Source organism: Chionomys nivalis, chromosome 5 (genome assembly GCF_950005125.1).
Source record: "Chionomys nivalis chromosome 5, mChiNiv1.1, whole genome shotgun sequence".
NCBI classification, from domain to species: Eukaryota; Metazoa; Chordata; class Mammalia; order Rodentia; family Cricetidae; genus Chionomys; species Chionomys nivalis.
Window position 1 is genome coordinate 24,613,639 of NC_080090.1, and position 23,786 is coordinate 24,637,424.

At 38.8% G+C, this 23,786-nt stretch overlaps 1 protein-coding gene and 1 pseudogene across 2 annotated transcripts; both read right to left on the reverse strand.

Annotated features, from left to right (window-relative positions):
- The window catches only part of LOC130874595 (zinc finger protein 844-like), a 19,327-nt pseudogene extending 16,631 nt beyond the window's left edge, over nucleotides 1-2,696 (reverse strand).
- LOC130874504 (zinc finger protein 120-like) lies at nucleotides 2,187-23,186 on the reverse strand. 2 transcript variants are annotated; one of them, XM_057769867.1, is made up of 4 exons: nucleotides 23,078-23,186; nucleotides 3,687-3,813; nucleotides 3,436-3,496; nucleotides 2,187-2,901 (listed from the first exon to the last, which is right to left on the reverse strand). In XM_057769867.1, exons 1-4 carry the CDS (start codon nucleotides 23,102-23,104, stop codon nucleotides 2,817-2,819), a joined length of 300 nt encoding a protein of 99 aa, XP_057625850.1. In that variant the 5' UTR covers nucleotides 23,105-23,186; the 3' UTR covers nucleotides 2,187-2,816. The 2 variants fall into 2 exon arrangements, with proteins under 2 accessions (XP_057625850.1, XP_057625851.1); XM_057769868.1 differs by lacking the exon at nucleotides 2,187-2,901 and having other exon boundaries at nucleotides 3,333-3,496.
- Between the last annotated feature and the right edge of the window lie 600 nt (nucleotides 23,187-23,786).

Genomic DNA, 23,786 nt, shown 5'->3' on the forward strand with positions numbered 1-23,786 from the left:
ATTCCTGGCTGCCCAGACCCGAAATAATCACACAGAAACTATACTAAGTAAAGCACTGCTTGGCCTTAGCTCAGGATTCTTATGAACTAACTCTGACATCTTAAATTGACCCATTCCTATTATTTTGTATTTTACCACAAGACTTGTGATTTACCAGTAAGGTTCCAGAGCATCTGTCTCCTTCAGCAGATACATGGAGTCTGACTCCACTTTCTTTTCTCCTCTATCTCTGTTTGGAATTCCTGCCTTGCTCTATTCTGCCCTGCCAGAGGCCCAAAGCAGCTTCTTTATTAAACAAGGTAACAAAATACATTCACAGAATACAGAGGGGAATCCCAAATCATTGTGTAGTCGATTATAAGTGTTTTGGCTAAAGATCTTACCAAATACTTTATAATAAGAAGTCCTCAGTATCTTTTTCAGGTTGTCAATGTCCATTGCAATATGCAAACATTTTAACAGATTGTTGCACACAAAAAGTTTTACTCTTATATAAAGTACAAAACTTTATCACACTGGATACATTTATAGGGTTTCTCTGCAGTATGAATTTTTTCTCATGATTTAGATTATTCATATATGCAAAGGTTTTACCACACTGATTATATTCATAGAGTTTATCTCCAGTGTGTGATCTTTTATGCATTTGAAGAGTACTGTGAAGTGAAAAGGCTTTACCACACTCATTACATTCATAGGGTTTCTCTCCAGCATGTGTTAGTTCATGTCTTTGAAGATGACTATGACAAACAAAAGCTTTACCACACTAATTACATTCATAATGTTTCTCTCCAGTATGGGTTCTTTCATGCCTTTGTAGATGACTGTGCTGTGCAAAGGCTTTACCACACTGATTACATTTATAGGGTTTCTCTCCAGTATGGCTTCTTTCATGAATTTGTAGATAATTGTGATAAACAAATGCTTTACCACACTGATTACATTTATAGGGTTTCTCTCCAGTATGGATTCTTTCATGACTTTGAAGATTACTGTGTTGTGCAAAGGCCTTACCACACTGATTACATTTATAGGGTTTCTCTCCAGTATGTAGTCTTTCATGCCTTTGAAGATTACTGTGATGAGCAAAAGTTTTACAACATTGATTACATTCATAGGGTTTCTCTCCAGTATGCCTTTTTTCATGACTTTGTAGAGAACTATGACATGCAAAGGCTTTACCACAATGATTACATTTATAGGGTTTCTCTCCAGTATGGCTTCTTTCATGAATTTTTAGAGAACTGTGACATGCAAAGGCTTTACCACAATGATTACATTTATAGGGTTTCTCTCCAGTATGGCTTCTTTCATGAATTTGTAGATAACTGTGCTGTGCAAAGGCTTTACCACACTGATTACATTCATAGGGTTTCTCTCCAGTATGGATTCTTTCATGGATTTGTAGATAACTGTGCTGTGCAAAGGCTTTACCACAATGATTACATTCATAGGGTTTCTCTCCAGTATGGATTCTTTCATGAATTTGTAGATAACTGTGCTGTGCAAAGGCTTTACCACAATGATTACATTTATAGGGTTTCTCTCCAGTATGGCGTCTTTCATGATTTTGTAGATTACTGTACTGTACAAAGGCTTTACCACACTGATTACATTCATAGGGTTTCTCTCCAGTATGGATTCTTTCATGATTTTGTAGATAACTGTGCTGTGCAAAGGCTTTACCACACTGTTTACATTCATAGGGTTTCTCTCCAGTATGGTTTCTTTGATGATTTTGTAGATTACTGTGCTGTGCAAAGGCCTTACCACACTGATTACATTTATAGGGTTTCTCTCCAGTATGTAGTCTTTCATGACTTTGTAGATGACTATGACGTGCAAAGGCCTTACCACACTGATTACATTTATAGGGTTTCTCTCCAGTATGGCTTCTTTCATGCCTTTGTAGATGACTATGACGTGTAAAGGCTTTACCACACTGAGTACATTCATAGGGCTTCTCTCCAGTATGGGTTCTTTCATGACGTTGAAGATTATTGTGCTGTGCAAAGGCTTTACCACACTGATTACATTTATAGGGTTTCTCTCCAGTATGGCTTCTTTCATGTATTTGTAGATAACTCTGATAAACAAATGCTTTACCACACTGATTACATTCATAGGGTTTCTCTCCAGTGTATGTTCTTTTATGCATTTGAAGATGACTGCAATGTAAAAAGGCTTTAACACACTCATTTTCTTCATAAGGTCTTAATCTAGTATCTGTTTTTTTATAACTGTGAAGATGACTGTCATATGCAAAGGCTTTAACACACTGAGTATATACAGAAGTTTTCTCTCTAGTTTGACTTTTTTCATGCCTACAATGATAATGGTATATGTGAAAGCATTACTACATTTAATACATTGTTGACTATTTTATCTGTATAAATTAATTTTACAATTTAGTACTATTTTAAAGAGGAATTATATGTTTATAATCTTGTTTTTCCCCTTCATTAAGGCTTGCTTTTTCATCTTTGAAGAGAACAGATAACAGTCTTTATTACATGGTTCACATTTACAGAATCTTTTTATCTGCACAAGAATTTTCATGTATTTGAAGAGAACTGAAAAAACTCAGAGCTTTACCACTCTTATTGCATTCATAAAGTTTCCTATACTGTGAGTGATACTACATTTGCTAAGTGAACCAGGGCAAACAGAAATATTTACACAGTCCGAGTACTCATGGTGCTTTTCTGAAATGTGAGTTTGTTGATATCTTAACAAGGAGACTAGAAAACCAATTACTTTTATACTTGTACATCAATTCAACAAGTATACTCAACATGGGGACTGCTACATATCTTCTATTGGTTCTGAGGGAGAGGTATGTTATATCTTTTCACATCCCTATGCTCATGTAGCTTGTATCCAGAGTAACATATGATATACCTAGTAAAGGAAGAATAACAAATATAAGGTTTCCACACTGAGTTCACTCAGTTTGACTTTCTGTCCTCATAGATATGTGGTATCTGGATTAAGGCTTCTCTACAACAGTTACCCCTTGATTTGTGACTCAAACTGCCTTCTCACTAAACTTAATAAATATATAGGTTAAACGACCCTTTCTATAGACTAATAGTGTATTAGAGAGTTTTAGATATACTTATCACCTTTTCAAAATGTATCTTTTATAATATGAATAATATGAAATAAATGGATTGACAATTTTACAGTATAGCTCTCATTGTATTATGATTCAAATGGTAATACAGGTTAAGACATTGTTTCCTTGACTTCTTTCTTAAAAGAATGACTTGCAAATGCAGCCTACCTATCTGAAATTAAGGTATATAACTTTGTGAGAATTTAATAATCATCAATGTACTTTATTATTTACACTGTTGTTTTTGTTTAAAACATATAGGATACATTACAAATTCTTCAGAGGTACATTTGTATCAGCTTATCCATGAAAATTACCTTTCATGTCTTCTAGAACTTTGACAAAGTTCTTCAATATGATGGTCTTCCCAACTGTATCCTAAAATATAGTGCCAGAAAAATGTATGTTATATATTAAAACTTGTAAAAAGTTTAGTTACCACTTGAAGCAAACCTTAAAACCATGCCTGACTTATTTACCCATTCTTCTTTCTCAATCATATTACAAAAGAGCATCATTAAGCAATGAACAGTTGTCCCCTTAAACATGAAAGATAGTTCAGTCTTACCTATAGTAGTGAGGTTTCTGTAGGTCTCCAGCATCACATCTTTGTAGAGACTCTTCTGGGAAGGATCCAGCAAAGCCCATTCTTCCCAGGTGAAGTCGACATGCACGTCATCATAGGTCACTGTATTCTAAAATATCCCATACATGTGTACAACAGAAAGCATGAGTTTGACAACACTGTAAATATATACTTCTTTGACAGTATAGTCATATAATTCTGGTGCTCCTCATACTTATTCCATGACATAGACATCATAATTTAATCACCAAGTCACTTTAGAAGCAAACTGAATAGGAGGTTCACCTCTGCCATTTCCGAACCCTTTGAATGGGATATTACCTTGCAAGAGAAATGCCTACTAACCAACAATGAAAGATACATAAACAGATCAAGAGTACAGAGTATAGATAAGAGAAATTGTATGAATGATTAATCCCTAACTACAAAAAAAAAAATGAGATGAAAAAACTGGATGCATTGAATCATGCCTTAATCCTTGCACTCAGAAGGCAGAAGCAGGTATATCTATCTGCCTCTGAGTTGAATACCAGCCTAGTCCATGCAATTACTTCTAGGAAAGCCAGAAATACATATTAAATACCTGTTTCAGATGAAAAAAATTAATCTAACAAATATAAAAAATAGAAATAACATAGGTTTGCGCTGAAGTTTCAACAAAGTGTTATGCATTCACTTCAACTCTTTATTCATCTACCAGAAACCTGAAGTGTCCCAATTTAAACTGCAACATAAATAAGATTTTACTAAAAGGCACTGTGTTTAAAAAGTTACACATGGACAAATGAAAACAATAGCAATTAATATGCTCATTACAAATAATCAACACAGAGCAGGAAAGGTGGCTCAAGAGAAAAGAGTCCTCCTAGTCTTGCATACAGGTGGGCTCAAGGACTTACATGGGGCATCATAACTATCCATTATTCCAAGTTCAGGGTTTCTAGTACCATCTTTTGATCAATGTAAGAACCAGGTACTCACATGGTGCATATCCATGCATACAGATAAAATACTCTTTTTAAAATAAAAATTCAAAACAAACAAAAACAGGCAGGAAGAAGGTTATGCACCTACAATCCAATGACTAAGAAGGAACAGGCAGTATTAATGTCATGGACACATGCCATCCTGGGAAACATAATGAGATACCCTCTGTCAAATTTTGAAATCCAAGATATAGGTGAAGCTCAGTACAACAGCATATGTTTGATAGGAACAAAACCATCATACAACAATTTAAAAACAAAAAAGCCAGGAATGCTGACTCACCTTTAATCCCAGCACTTGGAAATCAGAGTCAGAGGATCTCTGAGTTTAAAGCCAGCCTGATATATAGAGCTACTTTCAGGACAGCTATGTCTACACAGACAAATCGTGTCTTCAAAAATAAACAAACAAAAATGAAAACAGTAGGCTACCAAACCACCTTAGCACCAAATAGCAGTTAGTTCTACTGAATCTTATGTGATTTAGTGATAGAGTTTATGATGGTGTGTGGAATGGAGGCTTAAAATAAATCTAACACTATCTCAGAATTGAGAAATAGATATTTATTTAGGGGTAAACTCACAAATAAGAATTCTCGGCTTGAACGGAGAACAGAGATTGAATGCAGCAACCCAGCAATCTGAAAGAGCAGCCAGGGAAGTAAAGAAAAAAAAGGGGCAGATGCAGGCTCTGCATCCGCATTTATAGTATAAGAGGCCACGTCCCAGTAGGTGGGTAATCACAAGCTGTAAGATTTCTTACAGCAATGGTGGGGAAGTTATAATAGCAAAAGAAGAAAGCTGACTGATTAGTTTCAACCACAACACAGTAGGCACAAAGAGCAGGAAATGGGTTGAGACTATAGAAATGCATATTGTGGTTTTCCCCTCTGTATGCTGTGATTATGATTGGTTAATGAAGGAACTGCTTTGGAACTATAGCAGAGCTATAGGACAGGACTTAGGTAGGTGGGAAAAACTAAACTGAATGCTGGGAGGAAGAAGGCGGAATCAGAGAAGTCATGTAGCCCCGCCAGAGACAGAAGCTAGAAACATTACCTGGGAAGCCACAGCCAAGTGGCGATACAGATTAATAAAAATGGATTAAATTAATATGTAAGAGTTAGCCAATAAGAAGCTAGAGCTAATGGGCTAAGCAGTGATTTAATTAATACAGTTTCTGTGTGGTTATTTTGGGGCTGAACAGCTGGGAACTAACAAGTGGCTTCCCACAACAAACTGGTGCCCATGTGGCCAACTAAAGTCCACTTAAAATCTTAGAGAGATTGGAAAGGAATTCTAGACACTAAAAAATGACATTTAGTTGCATTTATGTCCCCAAATGGGATTTGCTTACTGGTGACATACTGCGGCTCCCTTAAGAGAGGTTTTCCTGATTTAGAGGTAGCAGAAAAATGCTGCACCATTTTGAAATGCCAGCTTTCTGGGTGGTGCTGCCAGCACAAACTCTGACTCTTTCTGGAGGACTGGCTATGGGGTCTGTGAACAGATTGCTAATGGCAACTTAGACCCCCTGTGTGCCTGAAAATGGGGCAATGTACATGGCTCTTGGAGGCAACAAACATGCTTCTGCCATGTCAGACTGGGTGGAGCAAGCAGGCAGGCTGTACTTGCTCTACCAATGGCATAGCTTAAGTTCATAAGAAGTGCTTAGCATTTTAAGAAGCACTCCTGAACAGTAAAGAATTACAGATACACAATAGGACAGATGCATGCATAAAAGACCTCTAAATGGGGCATAGTGTGTTTAAAAAATGTACATAGGCTTAGGAGAGAGAAGAAAAAAAGTATAGAGAGTTATAAAAAGAAGTAAATGGTTTATAAAAAGATGAAACCAAGTCTTTAAAGAGACAAGAGTACAGTCATAAATTAAAGGAGTAAAGATAATAAAATAATAAAATAAATATTAAAAAGTAATAGAATAAAACCAAATAAGCCACGTAAAAATGGACTATATACAGAGTGACTGGATTATGTATATTATTGTGTTTTCTTTGAATTTTTTGACTATAAAGGAGCTAAGTAACCAACATATATACTTTAAAGGTATCATGTCTTTAGAATTTGGGTCTAAGGATTTGTTACTTTGGAAAAGATGTTCTTCTTTTGTTTCCACAGAGGATGATAACCTGTGGAATCCTTCCAGACTAATGTGGTTTAATGAACTAAGACCACCCAAAAGGTTGTGAACACCCCCCAAAAATTACTTTGCCAAATAAAAAGCAGAAATCAGTTTGGAGAGAACTATGCCCATATTCCCAAATACTGTTCATAAATGTTTGTTTACATTTAAAGGGGGGTATGCTATAGAGATTTGCATTGGTATGGATCTTGGTTTATTGATATGAATTTAAGGTCAATTTTATTATATGTATTTCTGCTCTTGATTAAGGTTTTGTATTTGTGCAGCTCATTTAAAAATGTAATGTATAATTAAAATATAGGTAAATAGTCATCTATAATAGTAATAGTCAAGTTTGTAGTCATGTTAGATTTTCTAGATGTACAGAAATGTATTTCAGAGAGATAGGGATTCTTCAAATCTTTCAGAGACTTTCAGAATATGGCATTTAAAATGTTTTAAGAGCTTAAGACTTTTTATGACAAAGAGACACATCTGCTCCTGGCGGCACCAATCTATTTCAAGAGGAAGATGGGCATCGAAGAAGCTCCTTACGAAGTTTGTTAGCCATTTGAGCAAGAAACTGCTCTTACAGGAACTGCTTGATGAACTAGACATGCAGGACCCACAGGGAAATGACTGCTGAACTTGCCTAAAGGTGAGGTGATTCTTTGGGGTTCCTGATTCATGAAAGAGTCTGCCAGACATTCTGTAGGACACAGAAGAAAGCAACTGATGGACTTTTCCATTGCAAGGCAGAACAGGTCTTCAAATTTCCTACTTCGTGGAAAAATCTTCTGGATACTGTGGGCCTGTGGGCTGAAGATGGAAGCCCCAACTTTGGGTGACTGTCCAGGCAGCAAGATGTCTCTGTCATTTCTAGAGTTTTAGAAGTTGCTCACAATGCATCTCCTGTTTACTTAGGTAATATTATATCCTTCTGGGGTCTTTGATGGAGTTGAAGAATTTATAGTTTTCCTAAGTTATGAAAAAAGATGAAGTAGATGTAAATATTGTAACTGTAGTTCTTGTTTGATACCTGCTTTGTTATATGTAATTTTACTATGTTAAAATTAAAACCTTCCTTTTCATTTAAAGAAAAGGGGAGGTGATGTAGGATTCCTGTCTGTATGCTATGATTATCATTGTTTAATAAAGGAACTGCTTTGGGCCTACAGCAGAGCTATAGGATAAGATTTAGGTAGGCAGGGAACTAAACCGAATGCTGGGAGGAATAAGGTGAAGTCAGAGAGAAGTCATGTAACCCTGCCAGAGACAGATGCTGGTAACTTTACCCTGTAAGCCACAGCCACATAGCGGTACACATATTAATAGAAATGGGTTAAATTAAAATGTAAGGGTTAGCCAATAAGAAGCTAGAGCTAATGGGCCAAGCCGTGATTTAATTAATACAGTTTCTGTGTGATTATTTTGGGGCTGAGCAGCTGGAAACAAACAAGCAGCCCTCTTTACTACATCATATCACATCCCCAGTGAGAGATTTCATCCAGAGAGGCTCCAACTACTAGTGGTTTCACAAGCAATCAAATGAAAGTTACCAAGAAGAGGCACGTGTTAAAATACATCTTCCTATCTAGGAGGTTTTTCATTCAATCAATTACATTCTCACCTGGATCACTATAGGCTCATGGTCATCCATGAAGAAAATCAATTTAATCACTTCAATGATATTCATATTCTGCAATAGTCCCTATACTGATCAAATGTTCAAAGTCTCTTCTGATGCTCAAGACAATCACTTGACAGTGACTTGTTGATAGAGGTTTCTGTCCTGCCAGGTCCCACAGTCATTCAGTCCCAAAGAAACAAACAGAGGTCTACATTAATTATAAACTGGTTGGCCTATTAGCTCAGGCTTCTTATTAACTAATTCTTACATCTTACATTAGTACATAAACCTTGTCTGTGTTAGCCACATGGCTTGGTACCTTTTATCAGTGAGGCATTCTCATCTTGTTTCCTCTGCATATGGGTGACGACTGTAAACTGAGCCTTTCCTCTTCCCAGAATTCTCCTGTTCTGGTCACCCCATCTATCCTTCCTGCCTTGTTACTAGTCAATCAGCATGTTATTAAACCAACACAAGTGACAAATCTTTTTTTTTTTTTTTTTTTTTTTTGGTTTTCCGAGACAGGGTTTCTCTGTGGTTTTGGAGCCTGTCCTGGAACTAGCTCTTGTAGACCAGGCTGGTCTCGAACTCACAGAGATCCGCCTGTCTCTGCCTCCCGAGTGCTGGGATTAAAGGCGTGCGCCACCACTGCCCGGCTTACAAGTGACAAATCTTTACAAGTTACAAGACCATTGTCCCACAGCAAGTATCATCTTGTAAAAATTAGAAAACAAGTTACATCTTTCCAACATATAATGGTACAGAATACCACTCACACTCCAAAATAGAGAAATGGAGACATAGTGAGGCAAGACTGAAGCATAGCAGGACAAACATCAAATCCTGTAGGTCTGTTTCAGATGCACAGGGCTTCAGTTTCAAAGGGCTTAGATGGCCCTATCCCTGCATCTTCTCATACATCTCTCTCTCTGGTTACTTCTACTCCCTATATTCAGCTAGTTCTCCATAGAAGACGTCTTATAGTTTAGGCATCTCAATATCTTGTGGTATCAAAATGCAACCCTGGCTGTGTGGAATATTATTGTAAGATGTATTATATTCATTTATGTTGTGAAACAATTGTTTCAATGATACAAATATGTGTTGCATTCTTTTATGTGGCATTTGTTTAATCCTGTGAAGCTGTGATACTGGGTTGGTCTAAAATATCTGTTTGGCCTAATGAACAGTCAGTAGCTTGGTAGGAAAGAATAAGAAGGACTGGAAGGCAGAGAGAATAAATAGGAGGAGAAATCTCGGAGGAAAAAAGGAAGGATGACCAAGAAAAGGAGAGGAAAGCATGGGCCAGCCAGTCAGCTACACAGCAAAGTCACAGAGTAAGAAGTAAAAAAAAAAAAAAGTGTATACAGAATAGAGAAAGATAAAAGCCCAGAGGCAAAAGGTAGATGGGACAATTAGTTTAAAAAAAAAAAAAAAAAGCTGGCTATAAACAAGACAACTTAAGACCCGGAATTTATAAGAAATAATAAGCCTCAATGTATGTCATTTTTTGAGAGCTGGGTAGCAGGTCCCCAAAAGAGTAAAAACAACAACAGGTTTCATCCTCACAGCTTCATGAAATGAACTCTCACAATCTCTTCACTGGGTTTCTGACTCTGCCAAACATGAACGCCAGTAACAATCCTGAGTTGTAAAAAAAAAAAAAAAACCAATCCTGAGTTGTAACCACAAACTAAGAACCCATTACCTTAAATTTTGATTCTTTCTTATTTCCAGGACCAGCACATGATAAGTGGTCCTGAAAAGATTAACTTCGTAATTGATAGACAATAACACACTTCAATCACAGGTGTAGCAGGTTTTGTATGAAGTTGTTTCCTAGGACTAGGAATCACTTTGCTTACTCTTTACATAAATTGAAGGTTTATGTGGATGGAGTCTTACTCCTGGAGCACCTTGTTAGACTTCCATTCCATGGCAAGGGCCTTCCCTATAATAGTAATAAACTCCTTGAAAATCCCTGCTTGTTCCAGTAATTGGCTGCCACCTGAAACTACCTTTTCATTTTCATTTATTTCAGCCCCACTTGTTTTCTTTTTACCGTAGACCTGAAGGAATTATCATTAATAAGCATCCAACAGATCCAATATTTCATTTAAGGAATCAACCCACTATTTTTTAATTGTGCTTTACTAAATTTCTAGGTCATGGGCAGACAAAAAAGATTTTGAAGCCAAAATACCACACAAAAAAAACCACATAACTTAATCTGTTATGGAGTTTATCATTTCCCATTGAAATCCTATGATCTCAGTCTCTACTTCCTGGCATTCCTCTTAACATTTCCATTTACTACTTTCTATATTTTTTGCCACCTAAAGTCTAGATATCTTCTACACTCCTTCAAGAGACATCATTCTCAGGTTCTGCCTAGCAACAATATTACTTTTGACTTTCCATATTTCGTTCTAACTTGCATTTATGTTGCTCTGATTAAATCCTCTAACCAAAAGCAGCTCAGACAATGAGTGGGGTAATTTGACTTCACCATTTTCAGAGTTTAGGATAGAAAATCAAGCTAATAGTTGAAGGCGAAAACCCATGGACAACGATTGTTTCCTGGCTTTCTCTCTTACCTAGTCACTGTCTCATTCATGCTAAGATAGCTCCCTTTTGTAGCCCAAACCCACTTTCTTAGGGATATTGCCACCCTCAGTGGAGGAGCCTTCCCACATCAATCATCAATCAACACAATCTCTCCCAGATACAGCAGTCTATGGCTTTTATGAACAAAGCCACTATGAACACTGTTGAGCAAATGTTCTTATGGTAGGATCTTTTGGGTATATGTTCAAGAGTGGTATTGCTGGGTCTTGAGGTAGATTGACTCACAATCTCCTGAGGACTGCATGTTGATTTCCATATTGGCTGTACAAGTTTGCACTTGCAACAGCAATGGATCCCCTTGCTACATGTCCTTGCCAGTGATAGCTATCACTTGTATTATGGATCTTAACAATTCTAACAGGTGTAAGATGAAATCTCAAAGTAGTTTTAATATTAATTTCCCTAGTGGCTAAAGATGTTGAACATGTCTTCAAGTGTTTCTTAGTCACTTTAGATTCTTTTACTGAGAATTCTGTTTAGAGGTGTTCCCCATTATAATTGGATTATTTGGTTTGTTGTTGTTTAGTTTCCTGAATTCTTTAATATCCTAGGTGAGGAAACCCAGAATCACATAGAAAAATATGGTATTTACTCACTTATAGGTGGATATTAGCAGTTAAGTAAAGTATAATCACAGTTAATCACAGTACAATCCATAGACACAGAGAGGCTAAGTACAAGAACAGCTCTAGGGGAGATGCATGGATCTCCCTTGTAAGCAGAAATAGAATAGGTCTTGTAGGTGTACTGGAGGCAAGTGGGAATGGGAAGAGGAAGGATTAGGTGAGCAAGGAAGGGACAGATGGGGAGAAGACAGGGAGAGATGACTGGAATAGGGGAGCTTTTAACAGGGGATGTGGAAACAGTGTAGGGAAAACTTTCTGGAACCTATAAGTGTGACCCTAGTGAGGACTCCTAGTAATCAAGAATATGGAGGCTGAACTAGCCATCTTCTGTAACCACATAAAGCTCCCAGGGGGACTGGGACACCAAGCCAGCCGCAAAACATTCAACCTACACTTGTACTACCTGCAAGATATGCTGGGGCACTGGTGACTCGGAGCTTTCTTAGTGGCCAATAAATGACTGGTCTAACTTGAAGCTCATGCTGTGAGAGGAAGCCCATAACTGACACTGCCAAAATGGTAAGGAACTAGAACTTGAATGGCTCAGAGAAAAGGGGTAGAACCAAATACAGTTGACCAAGAAAAATATCAATAAAATGATTCATAACTATTTACTGCTATAATCATAGGTTGGTACCTGGCCCACTTGTTATGAAAGAGGCTTCTTCCAGGGTCTGATGGAAGCCCATGCAGAGATCCCTACCCAAACATTAGCTTGAGTTCTATGAATCTTGTAGAAGGAGGGTGTGAGGACTGTAGCATTCAGTGGTTGAGGAAATCAGGAGAACATGGCCCACACAATCAACTAAGTAGGGCATATAGTGGCTCAGAGAAACTGGCGTAGCAATCACAGAGTCTTCATGGCTCTGTGCCAGGTTCTCTGCATACATGCTATGGTTGTTTAGTTTAGGGTGTTTGTGAAAATCCTAACTGTAGGAGTCATGGTGTCTCTGACTCTTTTGTCTGTTCTTAGGACCCTTTTCCTTCTATTGCATTGCCTTGTTTAACCTTGAAATAAGAGTCTGTGCCTAGTCTTACTGCACCTTGGTATGATTTATTGGTTGATATCCCTGGGAGATTTGCTCTGTTTTTGAATGGAAAAGGAAGCAATGGAGCTGTGACAATGGGGATCTGGTGGGGGAGGGACTGGAATGAGTAGAGGAAGGGGAGAATTCAATCAGGATAAATAGTATGAGAGAAGAATAAGTACAAATAAAAATAAAAATGCATTTAGTCTAAATTCAATAATCCTTATAATCTGTAGCAGCCCAAATATCACAAATGTCCAAAGTATCTTCTGACACTTAAGACAATCTCTTGACTGTCACATCCTGTAAAATCAAAAAAAAAAAAATTAAAGGTTGACAACATATAATGGTAGAGGAGATATTCCCATTCGTAAAAACAGGAATATGACTGTGTTACAGCAAGCCCTAAATATTCCAACACAGTTGAAGCACAATTAAGACCAACTTTATAAAGATGACAGAAGTCCTTAAAGAGGAAGTAAATGAATCCCCTAAAGAAAGCAGAGAAAGGATAAATGAAGTATTGGAGAAAATTAACAAAACCCTTAAAGAAAACCAGAAAGTAAATGAGGAAACAGTTGTCAGAAATGAATGAATATGTTCAAGACCTTAAAATAGAAATAGAAGCAACTTAAAAATGTGAACTGAAGGAATTCTGAAAATGAAAATCTAAGTAGTGGAGTAGGACCTACAGAGGCATGCTTCACCAAACGAATACAAGACATTGAACAGAGAATTCCAGACTTCAAAAGCAAGATCAAAGAAATGGATATACTGATCAAAGAAAATGTTAAACCTAAAATTTCTTGAAACATAACATCCAGGAAATCTGAAACACTAGGAAAAGACCAATCCTAAGAATAATAGGAAATGGAGAAGAATCTCACCCCAAAGGCACAGAAAAAATTTTCAAAATAAATTCATAGTCAAAATCTTTCCTAACTAAAATGACACAGGAGAACGCAGGCCACAGAATCAACTAAGTAGGGCCCATAGGAGCTCACAGAGACTGAAATAGCAATCACGGAGCCTGCAGGGCTTTGCACCAGGTCCTCTGCATATATGGTATCATTGTGTAGCTTGGTGGTTTTGTGCAACTCCTAAGTAGGAGTGGAGGATGTCTCTGACTCTTTTGCATGTTCTTGAAACCCTTTTCCTCCTACTAGGTTGACTCATCCAGCCTTTGATATGTGCCTAGTCTTAGTTCAATTTGCTATGTATGGCTTTATTGATATCTGTGGGATATCTGCTCTATTCCGAAGGGAAATGGAGATGGATTGGATCTGGTGGAGAAGGGAGAGTGCAGAGGACTGAGAGGAATGAAGGAAGGGGAAACTGCACTTGGGATATATTATTAGAAAAGTGACATGTGATGTGCTTCTGTATAAGTGTTGCTTTTATTGGTTAATGAATAAAGCTGCTTTGGCCTTATGGCAAGGCAAAATACAACCAGGCTGGAAGAGCAGGCAGAGACTAAGAGATGCTGTGTAGCTGCCAAAGCAGAAAGACACCCCACAACCTTATAAGTAGGCCACAGCCTCGTGGCAATACAGAGATTAATAAACATGGGTTAAGATTAAAGAGCTAGTTAATAAGAAGCCTGAGCTAATAGGCCAAACAGTGCTGTAATTAATAGTTTGTGTATGATTATTTGGGTCTGGGTGCCTGGGAAATGAATAAGCAGTCTCTGTTTACAGGAAGAATAAATTTTGAAAAGAGAAATGTGGGCACAGTGAGGGAAGATTGGTTCATGGTAACACTAAAACTCAGCAGGACAAACAACAAACCTTTTAGCTCTGCCTCACACAGGTGGGAATTCACTTTCAAAGAGCTTAGATAGTGCTATCCATGAAAAATTTTATATATATATCTCCCCTTTGCTACTTGTATGTAGTTCTCCATGACAGATATCTCATAGCTTGGGTATCTCAACATCCTATCATCTAAAAATACAACTCTGTCTTCATCTTCACAGCTTCATGCAATGAAGTCTCACAGTCTCCTCACTAGGTTTCTGACTCTGCCAAACATAGATGGATGCAACAGTGTTAAACTGAAACTAAAGAGTAAGAATCTATGACCTATAAATTTTGTCCACAATTTGGCTTCTAAGTTGTTATGGATGCTACCATGCTTGGATCAGAGTTCCAGCAGCTTCTGCATGAGGTTGCTTCCTCGGATTAGGAATCAAGCTGCCTATTCCTTTGAGAAATTGAAGACTTAGATAGATGGAATCTTACCCTAAGTTATCTTCCTAGGCTTCAAATGATAAGAAGGGTCTTCTATTTAATGGTTCTAAACTTCTTGAAATTTTCTCCCTCTTTTTCACCACAGGACTGCCATTTGAATCTTCCTAGTGTTGCTTTTCTCCACAAAACTGACTTTTCATTTCTTTCTACACCACTTTTTTTCCTGCTGTAGACCTAAATAAATCATTAGTAATAATCACCCAATTACTTTTTAATTTTGCCTTATTCAATTTCTCAGGGAATGGAGAAAATTGGAATGGTTTGGGAACAAAATATTATACAAATGACCCATAGATAAGTTTTTCATGAAGTCTGTTTCCCACTGAAATCCTGTGAACTCAAGCTCCACTGTGTGCATTACTTTCAACACCCCCAAATTCCTAGTCCTACAAGAATAGTTAATTAACCTTTGTGTACAGTTTTCTATGGCTTTTGCCATCTAAAGTTCTAATATCTTCCATATTCCTCCAAAAGACAACGTTCCCACATTCTACCCAGCAACAAAAATCATTTTTGGTGTACCACATTTTGACCTAATTTGTTCATTTCTTGCTGTGATTAAATTCTCTAAATAAAAGCATATGAGGTAGTAAACAAGTTTGCTTGACTGATATTTTCAGATCACAACCCACATTGTGAAAGCTTAGGATAGAAATTCAAGTTAGGAACTGAAGGCAAGAGACACAGGGAAAAATGTTTACTGGCTTTCTCTCTTGCTTAGTCACTCTCTCATGTTCAGCTAGCCTTCTTATCCCTCTCAGTCCCACTTGCTTAGGGTATTGAAACCATCAGTGGAAGAGAAGAGCCTCCCCACATCAATCAACACAATTTTCCCTAAACATAGTAAGTAGCAATTTTGATCTGGGCAAAGCCTCAATTGATGTTCTCTCAGATGACTCTATAATCTACATCATGTTGACAGCTGAAGCTACTTAAGGTAGAGATGATAATATATGAGAAGAAGATGGAGTTGAAAAAAGGACAGTTATAATTATAAAAGATAGATTAGATATAAAACTTCAGACTCACAAAGACGGAATAGATGATAGAGTATTTTCCTTAACTTGCCAAACATAAATAGACTAAATATTGTAACTATAATTCTTGCTTGATAATTGTTTTGTTATATGTAATACTGCTATATCAAAGTTAAAACCTTCCTTTTTATTTAGACAGAAAATGGGAGATGATGTGTAATTCCCCTCTGTATGCTGTGAATATGTTTTATTCCCATTGGTTAATAAAGAAACTGCTTTGGGCCTATGGCAGCACAGAATTGAACAAGGTTGGAATTCTAAGCAGAGATAGAGGAGAAAAGGCAGAGTCAGGGAGATGCCATGTAGCCACTGAAGGAGACAGATGCTGAATGGAACCTTACTGGTATGCCACGGCCATGTGGCGATACACAGATTAATAAAAATGGGTTAATTTAAGATTTAAAAGTTACTTAATAAGAAGCCTAAGCTATTGGATATGCAGTATTATAAAGTAATACAATTTCTATATAATTACTACGGGTCTGGGCAGTGGGGAAATGACCAAGCGACCTCTGTCTATACTGGGATATAATGAAGTTTGCAAGCTATACAACATACACAAGATTAATGTCAAAGTTCAATTGTCCTGTTAAGCATTCGTGATTCCTTGACTACTAAGGGATCAAACAAAGAAGCACAAATCAGTCTGAATGCTTCATTGCCTGAGGAAATTCAATAGTCTGTCAGGAACTGGGAGGTATATTGTGACCCAGGGACCATGGACTTCAACCTGAAAATCCTATGACACAGGTCTCTCAAGGCAGTTAGGTCAGGCCAACTCCGTGGTTCCCTGCAGAGCCTATTGCTGACTAAAATCCTATGACCTTGACCTCCATTGTCTGCCATTACTCTCAACATTCCCATCTTCTAGGCCCTACAAGAACAGCTCTTTGTCTAGTTTTCTGATATCTTCAGCATTCTTATAAGAGTCAATATTCCAAGTTCCTTTGCAGCAACAAAATCCCCTTTGAGTCCCATTTTTTTCCAACTTTCTTCCCTGTTGCTGTTATTAAAGTATGCAATCCAAAGTAACTCAGGTAATGAATGTGTTTATTTGGTTGTTAAACCTACTTTACAATTCCTCCTTATGAGAGTTTAGGATAGAAACTCAAGTTAATAACTAAAGGCAAATGTTGTAATATGAACGGCAGGGCTGCGTCCCCGGCACCCAGCCGCCTGCATGGCTAGCTTATGCCCTGAAATAATTACACGGAAACTGTATTCTTTTGAACACTGCCTAGCCCATTAGTTCTAGCCTCTTATTGGCTAGCTCTTACATATTGATCTAACCCATTTCTAATATTCTGTGTAGTACCACGAGCTGGCTTACCAGGAAAGATCTTAACCTGCGTCTGTCTGGAGTGGGAGAATCATGGCGACTCACTGACTCAGCTTTCTTTCTCCCAACATTCTGTTCTGTTTACTCCACCCACCTAAGGGTTGGCTATCAAATGGGCCTAGGCAGTTTCTTTATTAATTAACCAATGAAAGCAACAGATTAATACAAGACCCACCTCCATCAGGCAAAATATGTAGAACCATTGTTTTCTGGCTTTCCCTCTTGTTTTGTCACTGTCTTGTGCTCAGGCTAGCTCTCCTATCCATCCCAGGACTGCTTCCTCAGAGATATTGCCCACTCAGTGGAAGAGACTTCCTATATCAATCAAAAATCAACACAATCTCTCTCAGACATTCTGATCTAGGCACACTCTCAATTGGTATTGTCTCAGATCACTCTAAGCTATGCCATGCTGAGAGCTGAGGCTAATTAGAAGAAAGAGACAATAATATACAAGAAGGTTTTAAAGACCCAAAGGCAATGTACTAACCACATCAATCACTTAAGCAGCAAAAACACAAACATGAAGATAGATATGCCAGGAAATGGAAAGAGGCAAACATCTAAGATAAAGAAGAGAAAACTAAAACTGTCTCTCGACAGAAACTTCCCAAACCAACAAAAACTCAAGGAACTCATAACATGAGAAATCTGAATACAAAATTGGTGAGACCATTATTTTTCAGAAAATAAACAATATACTTAGATAACAATGAATAAAATCAACAACATAGGTGGGTAGCACTGAAAACAAAGACACAAAGATATATTATGCTCCTTTAAATAAAAAATTACAAGATTCTAACCAAAATCAAACTCTAAGAAATAACTGACCAGCACTGATTTCAGTTCTCTCTCCTTTACCAATAACAGAAAATGGCTTGGGTGAGGAGGACTGTTCCACCAAAATTGGGGAGATTCACTAAACCTTCTCATGCCTTAAGTTCATAGAAAATAGTTTTGAATACTAAAAAAAAACTCATTATCTTATAGTAAAGAAAAGGATGTCTGTTAGGATCACTTAGACACCATTTTGCTCCGCCTGACTGATGATTGCCTGTAAGTCTGCAATCAGAGTGAGGAAATAAAAACATTTTAAAACAAAATGCAAGATAACAGATTTTTAAAAAATCAGTACACCTAAAGCAACCTGTTTTACTCTAATTGCTTTATAAGTCACAAGCACTTTTGAAAACAAGTTTATTGCTATTTTTTGGCATATGTTTGTGCATGAATGAGACTGTCTTCCATATGTATACAAGTAACATACAAAAAAGAGGGGTTCAGATGCCCTGGATCTGAAATGGTAGAGTTATGAGCCTCACAACTTGAGTGTAGGTATCTAAACTCAGGTCACCTCCAAAATGAGTATGTGCTGAGCCACCTGCCAACACTCATAATACCTTTTATCCAATAAACCAAAAGTCTCTCACAGATTAACAAGAACAATAAAACCTAAATAAATAAAGAAGTAAATGAATGATCCCTGGAAACATGATGCATCAAAATTAAGATGATGTATACGGTAAATTTGCATAAATAAATAAATGCAGTACAATGACAATGCCCAACAATTTGTAACAAGAAAGCTGATTACAAAGCTACATTCATATTGGAAGCACTCAGAGTAATTAATGGGATTATGGAAAAAATAGTACACAGATCAAGATGTGAGAGTTAGCCAATAAGAGGCTAGAGCTGATAACCAGGTAGTGTTTAAGTGTTTAAATGAATACAGTTTCTCTGTGATTATTTCGGGGGTTAAGCTAGCTGGGGGGGCCAGGACCAAAAGTGGGCCCCCTCTCTCCCACAACACACAGACTGGCATGATATGACTTCTTTCTGGGCGGTGGTAGAACATACCTTTAATCCCAGCACTCAGAAGACAGAGACAGGAGGATCTCTGTGAGTTTGAAGCCAGCTTGATCTACAGAGCGAGTTCCAGGACAGGCTCCAATGTAGAAGGAGCTGTGGGCTGGCCTGGGAGCTGCAGGCTGCATTCCTGCCACCCAGCTCCCAGCTGCCAGCTAGCTTATGCCCCGAAATAACAACACACAAACACTGTCTCAGGGGGGAAAATTACCACAAAGCTGGTCAATCAAGAATGTGTACGATATTTGGGAAAGAATGAAGAGGATGGAGAGAAAAAGCCACACAATGAAGAGTCTATGGGAGGGCACAGAGGCAGGAAAGAGATAGTGGAAATAATGTATTTATAATCCCAAAAAATTCCATTCAAAAGTTGAAACAGGCTTTATGGCCATGTGCTCCAGAGACTAGGGATTTGTATTAGAGCACACCAAGTATTACTTATGTGAGACCCCAACTCATAACGCCTGCTTGCAGCCGCTTTTAGCACATGCCCTAGATAGATGGCAATCGGCAATGGAAAAGCACCAAGCTTGCAAAACTTGCACAACATCTCCAGTTGTCGCTTGCACCTTGACCGCAGGACCTTGTGCCACCCACCAGTCAGGAAGCATCTGGTGCCAAAACTAGGACAGACAGAGTTTGTGGTTGATGTCAATATCTTTCATGGTATTTCTGGGAAATTTGATGAAACAAACAGCTGTGGCCTAGCTTGACCCAATATGCTAATGTTGTATCCAATCATGCTGCACCCCATACCCATTATACTAATGTCATGGTTTTTGCCTATAAAAACTTGCTGGGATCACTGTTCGGGGTGCTCTACCTCTTTGGAGACTAGAGACACCTGGTGCCGCTATCGTTAATAAAGCCTATTGCTTCTTGCATCTGCTGGACTGGTTGAGTCGCGGGGCTGCTCCCTCTTGGACCTGCACCCAAGTGGGTGAGGGTCTTTCACTCACATCATTTCTCTCGGAGCATACATCTTAAACCTGAAAAATACAGTCATGATAGGCAGGGCCACACCATTTTATCCAGCTCCACTTTACTTGAATTACTGTAACTACAGTAATTAGGTTTAATGATAAGTTCAATTCTTATATAGATGCTTGTATGCATGGTCTGTGGGTCCACGAAATGGCCAGTCAGCACATTTGTGGAACATCTAAAGTTGATTGCCTCACTACTCATTGCTAATGTCAACTACCGTCATAGCAGGAAAGCTTTTACCCTCCTTCTTGCCCATCCTTTTTCTGTTGTGAATACACTGGCTTTACAGTTGGTCAATGAACTCAATTCTTACACAGGTCCCACTTCACTTGTAAATTCACAATAAAGTCTACAGAAGTTGGAGGATACTCATTCACTGATCTCTTTCTCCTTCACACAGGCCAGTCAAGGTCCAGCTTGGAAGGAGTTGCTGGACTGTCTTTCCAGCACTGGGTAGCAGAGGCAGGATTAGGTGTTCAGAGCAATTCTCAGTTGCATGGTATGATGCAAGCCTGAGCTATAGGAGACATTAATATAAACCAATTGTTCTCAATCTTCCTAATGCTGTGGCCCTTTAATACAGTTGCTCATGATGTGGTGACCCCCCCACACCTATAAAATTATGTTCACTGCTACTTCATAACTATATTTTTGCTACTGTTGTGAATTATAATATAAATATCTATAATTTCTGATGGGCTTAGACCAGTCCTGTGATAGGGTCATTTGATCCCCCAAAAGGAGCTGTGACCCTCAAGGTTGAAAAACCCTGCTCTAAACTGATATAAATATATAAATAAATAAACAGCACTTAAGAAAAAAATAGAACGAAATTATTTAACTTGGAAACATTGAATAAATAAAGCAGCAATGCATTTAAATAAAATGAATGTTAAAAATAATACCAATAATTGATGTTTTAAAATGATAAAAATAGTAGGAAGAACCCTTATCTATAGTGACTATGATATAGAGTAGGCCCTTCCCTGATAGAGAGAATGCCATTCCGAAGAGACTAGTCGGCAGACTAGGGGTAGTGTGCCCACAGGAGGTCAGTTGTGAAAGAGTGGGCACAGACCAGCAATGGACGAGGTTGCTCAGCTTCCATGTAAAATGTTAGCCACTGAGTGCTGTAATCTAATATATGGAGTTACATTCAACTCCTGTTTCTCAAACATCTCAGTTGCTTAACCATGTCAACCAGGAGTGTACACATCTGCACAGCTTTGCTAACTGTAATTCAAGCGACCCTCCCTAAATTGTACACCCACCAATTCTGTCTGTCTTCATTCACATGGAAGGAATTAATACCTGCAGGGAAATTACAGAGAAAGTCACTCACCATGCCCCATCAGTCCTTTGTAATGGAGAGCCCTGCAGTTCACTGCCTTCAGCTCCAGTCTGTGACCAGGCTATTATCTAATCTGTTTTCTCCCGGCAGTGTTCCTCCTCTTCTGGTCTGAATGGAGGAGCCAGTGCCCCCCACACAAATCCTTTCCCTGTTCTGCAATGGACAGTCCACTGTGTGGCTCAAACTGGGAATATTAGAACGCTGTGGTGCTGCAGACATGCAATCCAAGGTTTAGTGTTTAGTCAAGAGGACAAGAACAGCAATGCCAAAAAAAAAAAAAAAAAAAAAAAAAAAAAAAAAAAAAAAAAAAAAAAAAAAAAAAAAAAAAACCAGCAATGCCTTGTGGGGCTACAGACAGGGTTCAAATACACTCCAATCAACGTAGGAGACCTTGACTCCAAACCAGTTTTCAAAAACACTAGGAATGCCAATGTTCTAGAATTAATATACTTTTATGGCACAACAGGACTTAATGGGGTTGTGACCCTGGAATGGTCGCTTGAGCAGCATTAAGAGGATGGTTTTTGTTTTTTTTTTTATAAAATACATTTATTTATTATGTATACAGTATTCTGTCTGTGTGTATGCCTGCAGGCCAGAAGAGGGCACCAGACCCCATTACAGATGGTTGTGAGCCACCATGTGGTTGCTGAGAATTGAACTCAAGACCTTTGGAAGAGCAGGCAATGCTCTTAACCTCTGAGCCATCTCTCCAGCCCCAAGAGGATGGTTTTTTAATGGAGGGTTGGGTATTTCTGCTGGTTGTAAAACAGGGTTGTCTCCTTGGTTTTGGGAATGTAGCTGGTTGATCCTGGGGAACAAACATTTACATCTTATTCTAATCTCTAACACGTGCGGTTAGCATACCACTCTGCTTTGGAATATTTGGGATGCAGCTCACCCTTACCTGATTTCTACTTTGTGACTTAGTGTTTCCTAAGAACTGGTAAGTCCTTATACCATCAATCCTACTCTTCTACATCACAGTAGCAGCGGAGTGCTACGCTATACAAGAGATACTGTTTACAAGCTCCACAGAATTAACTCCAGATGGATCCTAAACCTAAATGTTAAATGTTAAAAGTGCAGAACGTCTGGAAGATACTAGAGGGGCCACGGCTCTCCGACCTTGGCAAATCTGTGTTACAGAGAGCCAATACAAGCACTAAGGGCGCCGGCATTTCATGGTGATAACAACAAGGATATTTCAAAGCACTGTCCTGCTCCCAGTGCTCTGCACAGACGCAGTCAGGAGAATGAAGTTGCTCAGAGACTGCCAGTTGGCCCAGGAAATACAAAGAACATGCAGGGCCACTCAGACCATGCTGGAGTATTAAGAACCAACAGAAGCACGCTGGATGATGCAGGTCCAGACAGGGATATACTGAACTCTGCATCTGGTCACTGGCTACCACACAGCCAGAGGAAGATGAACCACACTTGCTCCCGTGGCTCAACTAGCCGCTCCTCCCAGTCTGGGGATAGCCCCAAGCTCACCATGTCGTGGCTTTCCAGCTTTCCCATGTCCTCTGCTCAGCTGCCTGCAACAACACTTAGCACAGCACACAAAACCACCGGTGTCAGCTTCTCTTCAAGCTTGAAATTGGGGCCGGAAGGACCCGGCACAATTTCTGACTGACAGGTCAACTAGAGAATCTGATTGGCCTGAGTGACAAGAGCACCTCCCATAGGGTTATACTGTGCTTAAAGACACAGTACAATGTTTCCAGACCCTGTCTTTCATCTGAAAACCCTTTTCTGAATCAGCAGAGATGCGTTTCCATAGCACTTGCCCCTGGCTCCAATAGCAGACCCTGCTATCTTCCTGCTCTCCAGAGGCACTTCCCCTTCTCCTTGACACAAGGTGACTCACTAGTTTGCCACTTGTAGCCAGTTTAACTTCCAAGAGTAGCCATCACTGAAAGACCCTACAGACCCCCTCCTCAGAACCCGCAGCTAGCAGGCTCCCCGGGAGAACGTCCTGTTTGCTTGAAAGATTCTCAGGATCAGCAGCTAGCCTGCTCTCGTGAGAGGAAAACAGGATATCTATAAGATAAGACATCTACAAAGCAGGATGACTTCAAAGGACATCTACAAAGCAGGATGACTTCAAAGTAGGATACCTATAAGATAAGAGCAGGATGTCTGCTGCCGGACATCCAAGCTGGGAGAGGAAAACCATTCATGCCCCCCCCCCCCCCCGCCT

Bases quoted from the DNA above. Each gene is read 5' to 3' on its own strand.
- LOC130874504 (XM_057769867.1), bottom strand. From the start codon at position 23,104: ATGGGAAAGCTGGAAAGCCACGACATG. The intron at 3,497-3,686 runs GTAAGACTGAAC...ACTATATTTTAG, and splicing joins CAGAAACCTCACTACTATAG to GATACAGTTGGGAAGACCAT. The intron at 2,902-3,435 runs GTAATTTTCATG...TTCCTTTACTAG, and splicing joins AGTTCTAGAAGACATGAAAG to GTATATCATATGTTACTCTG.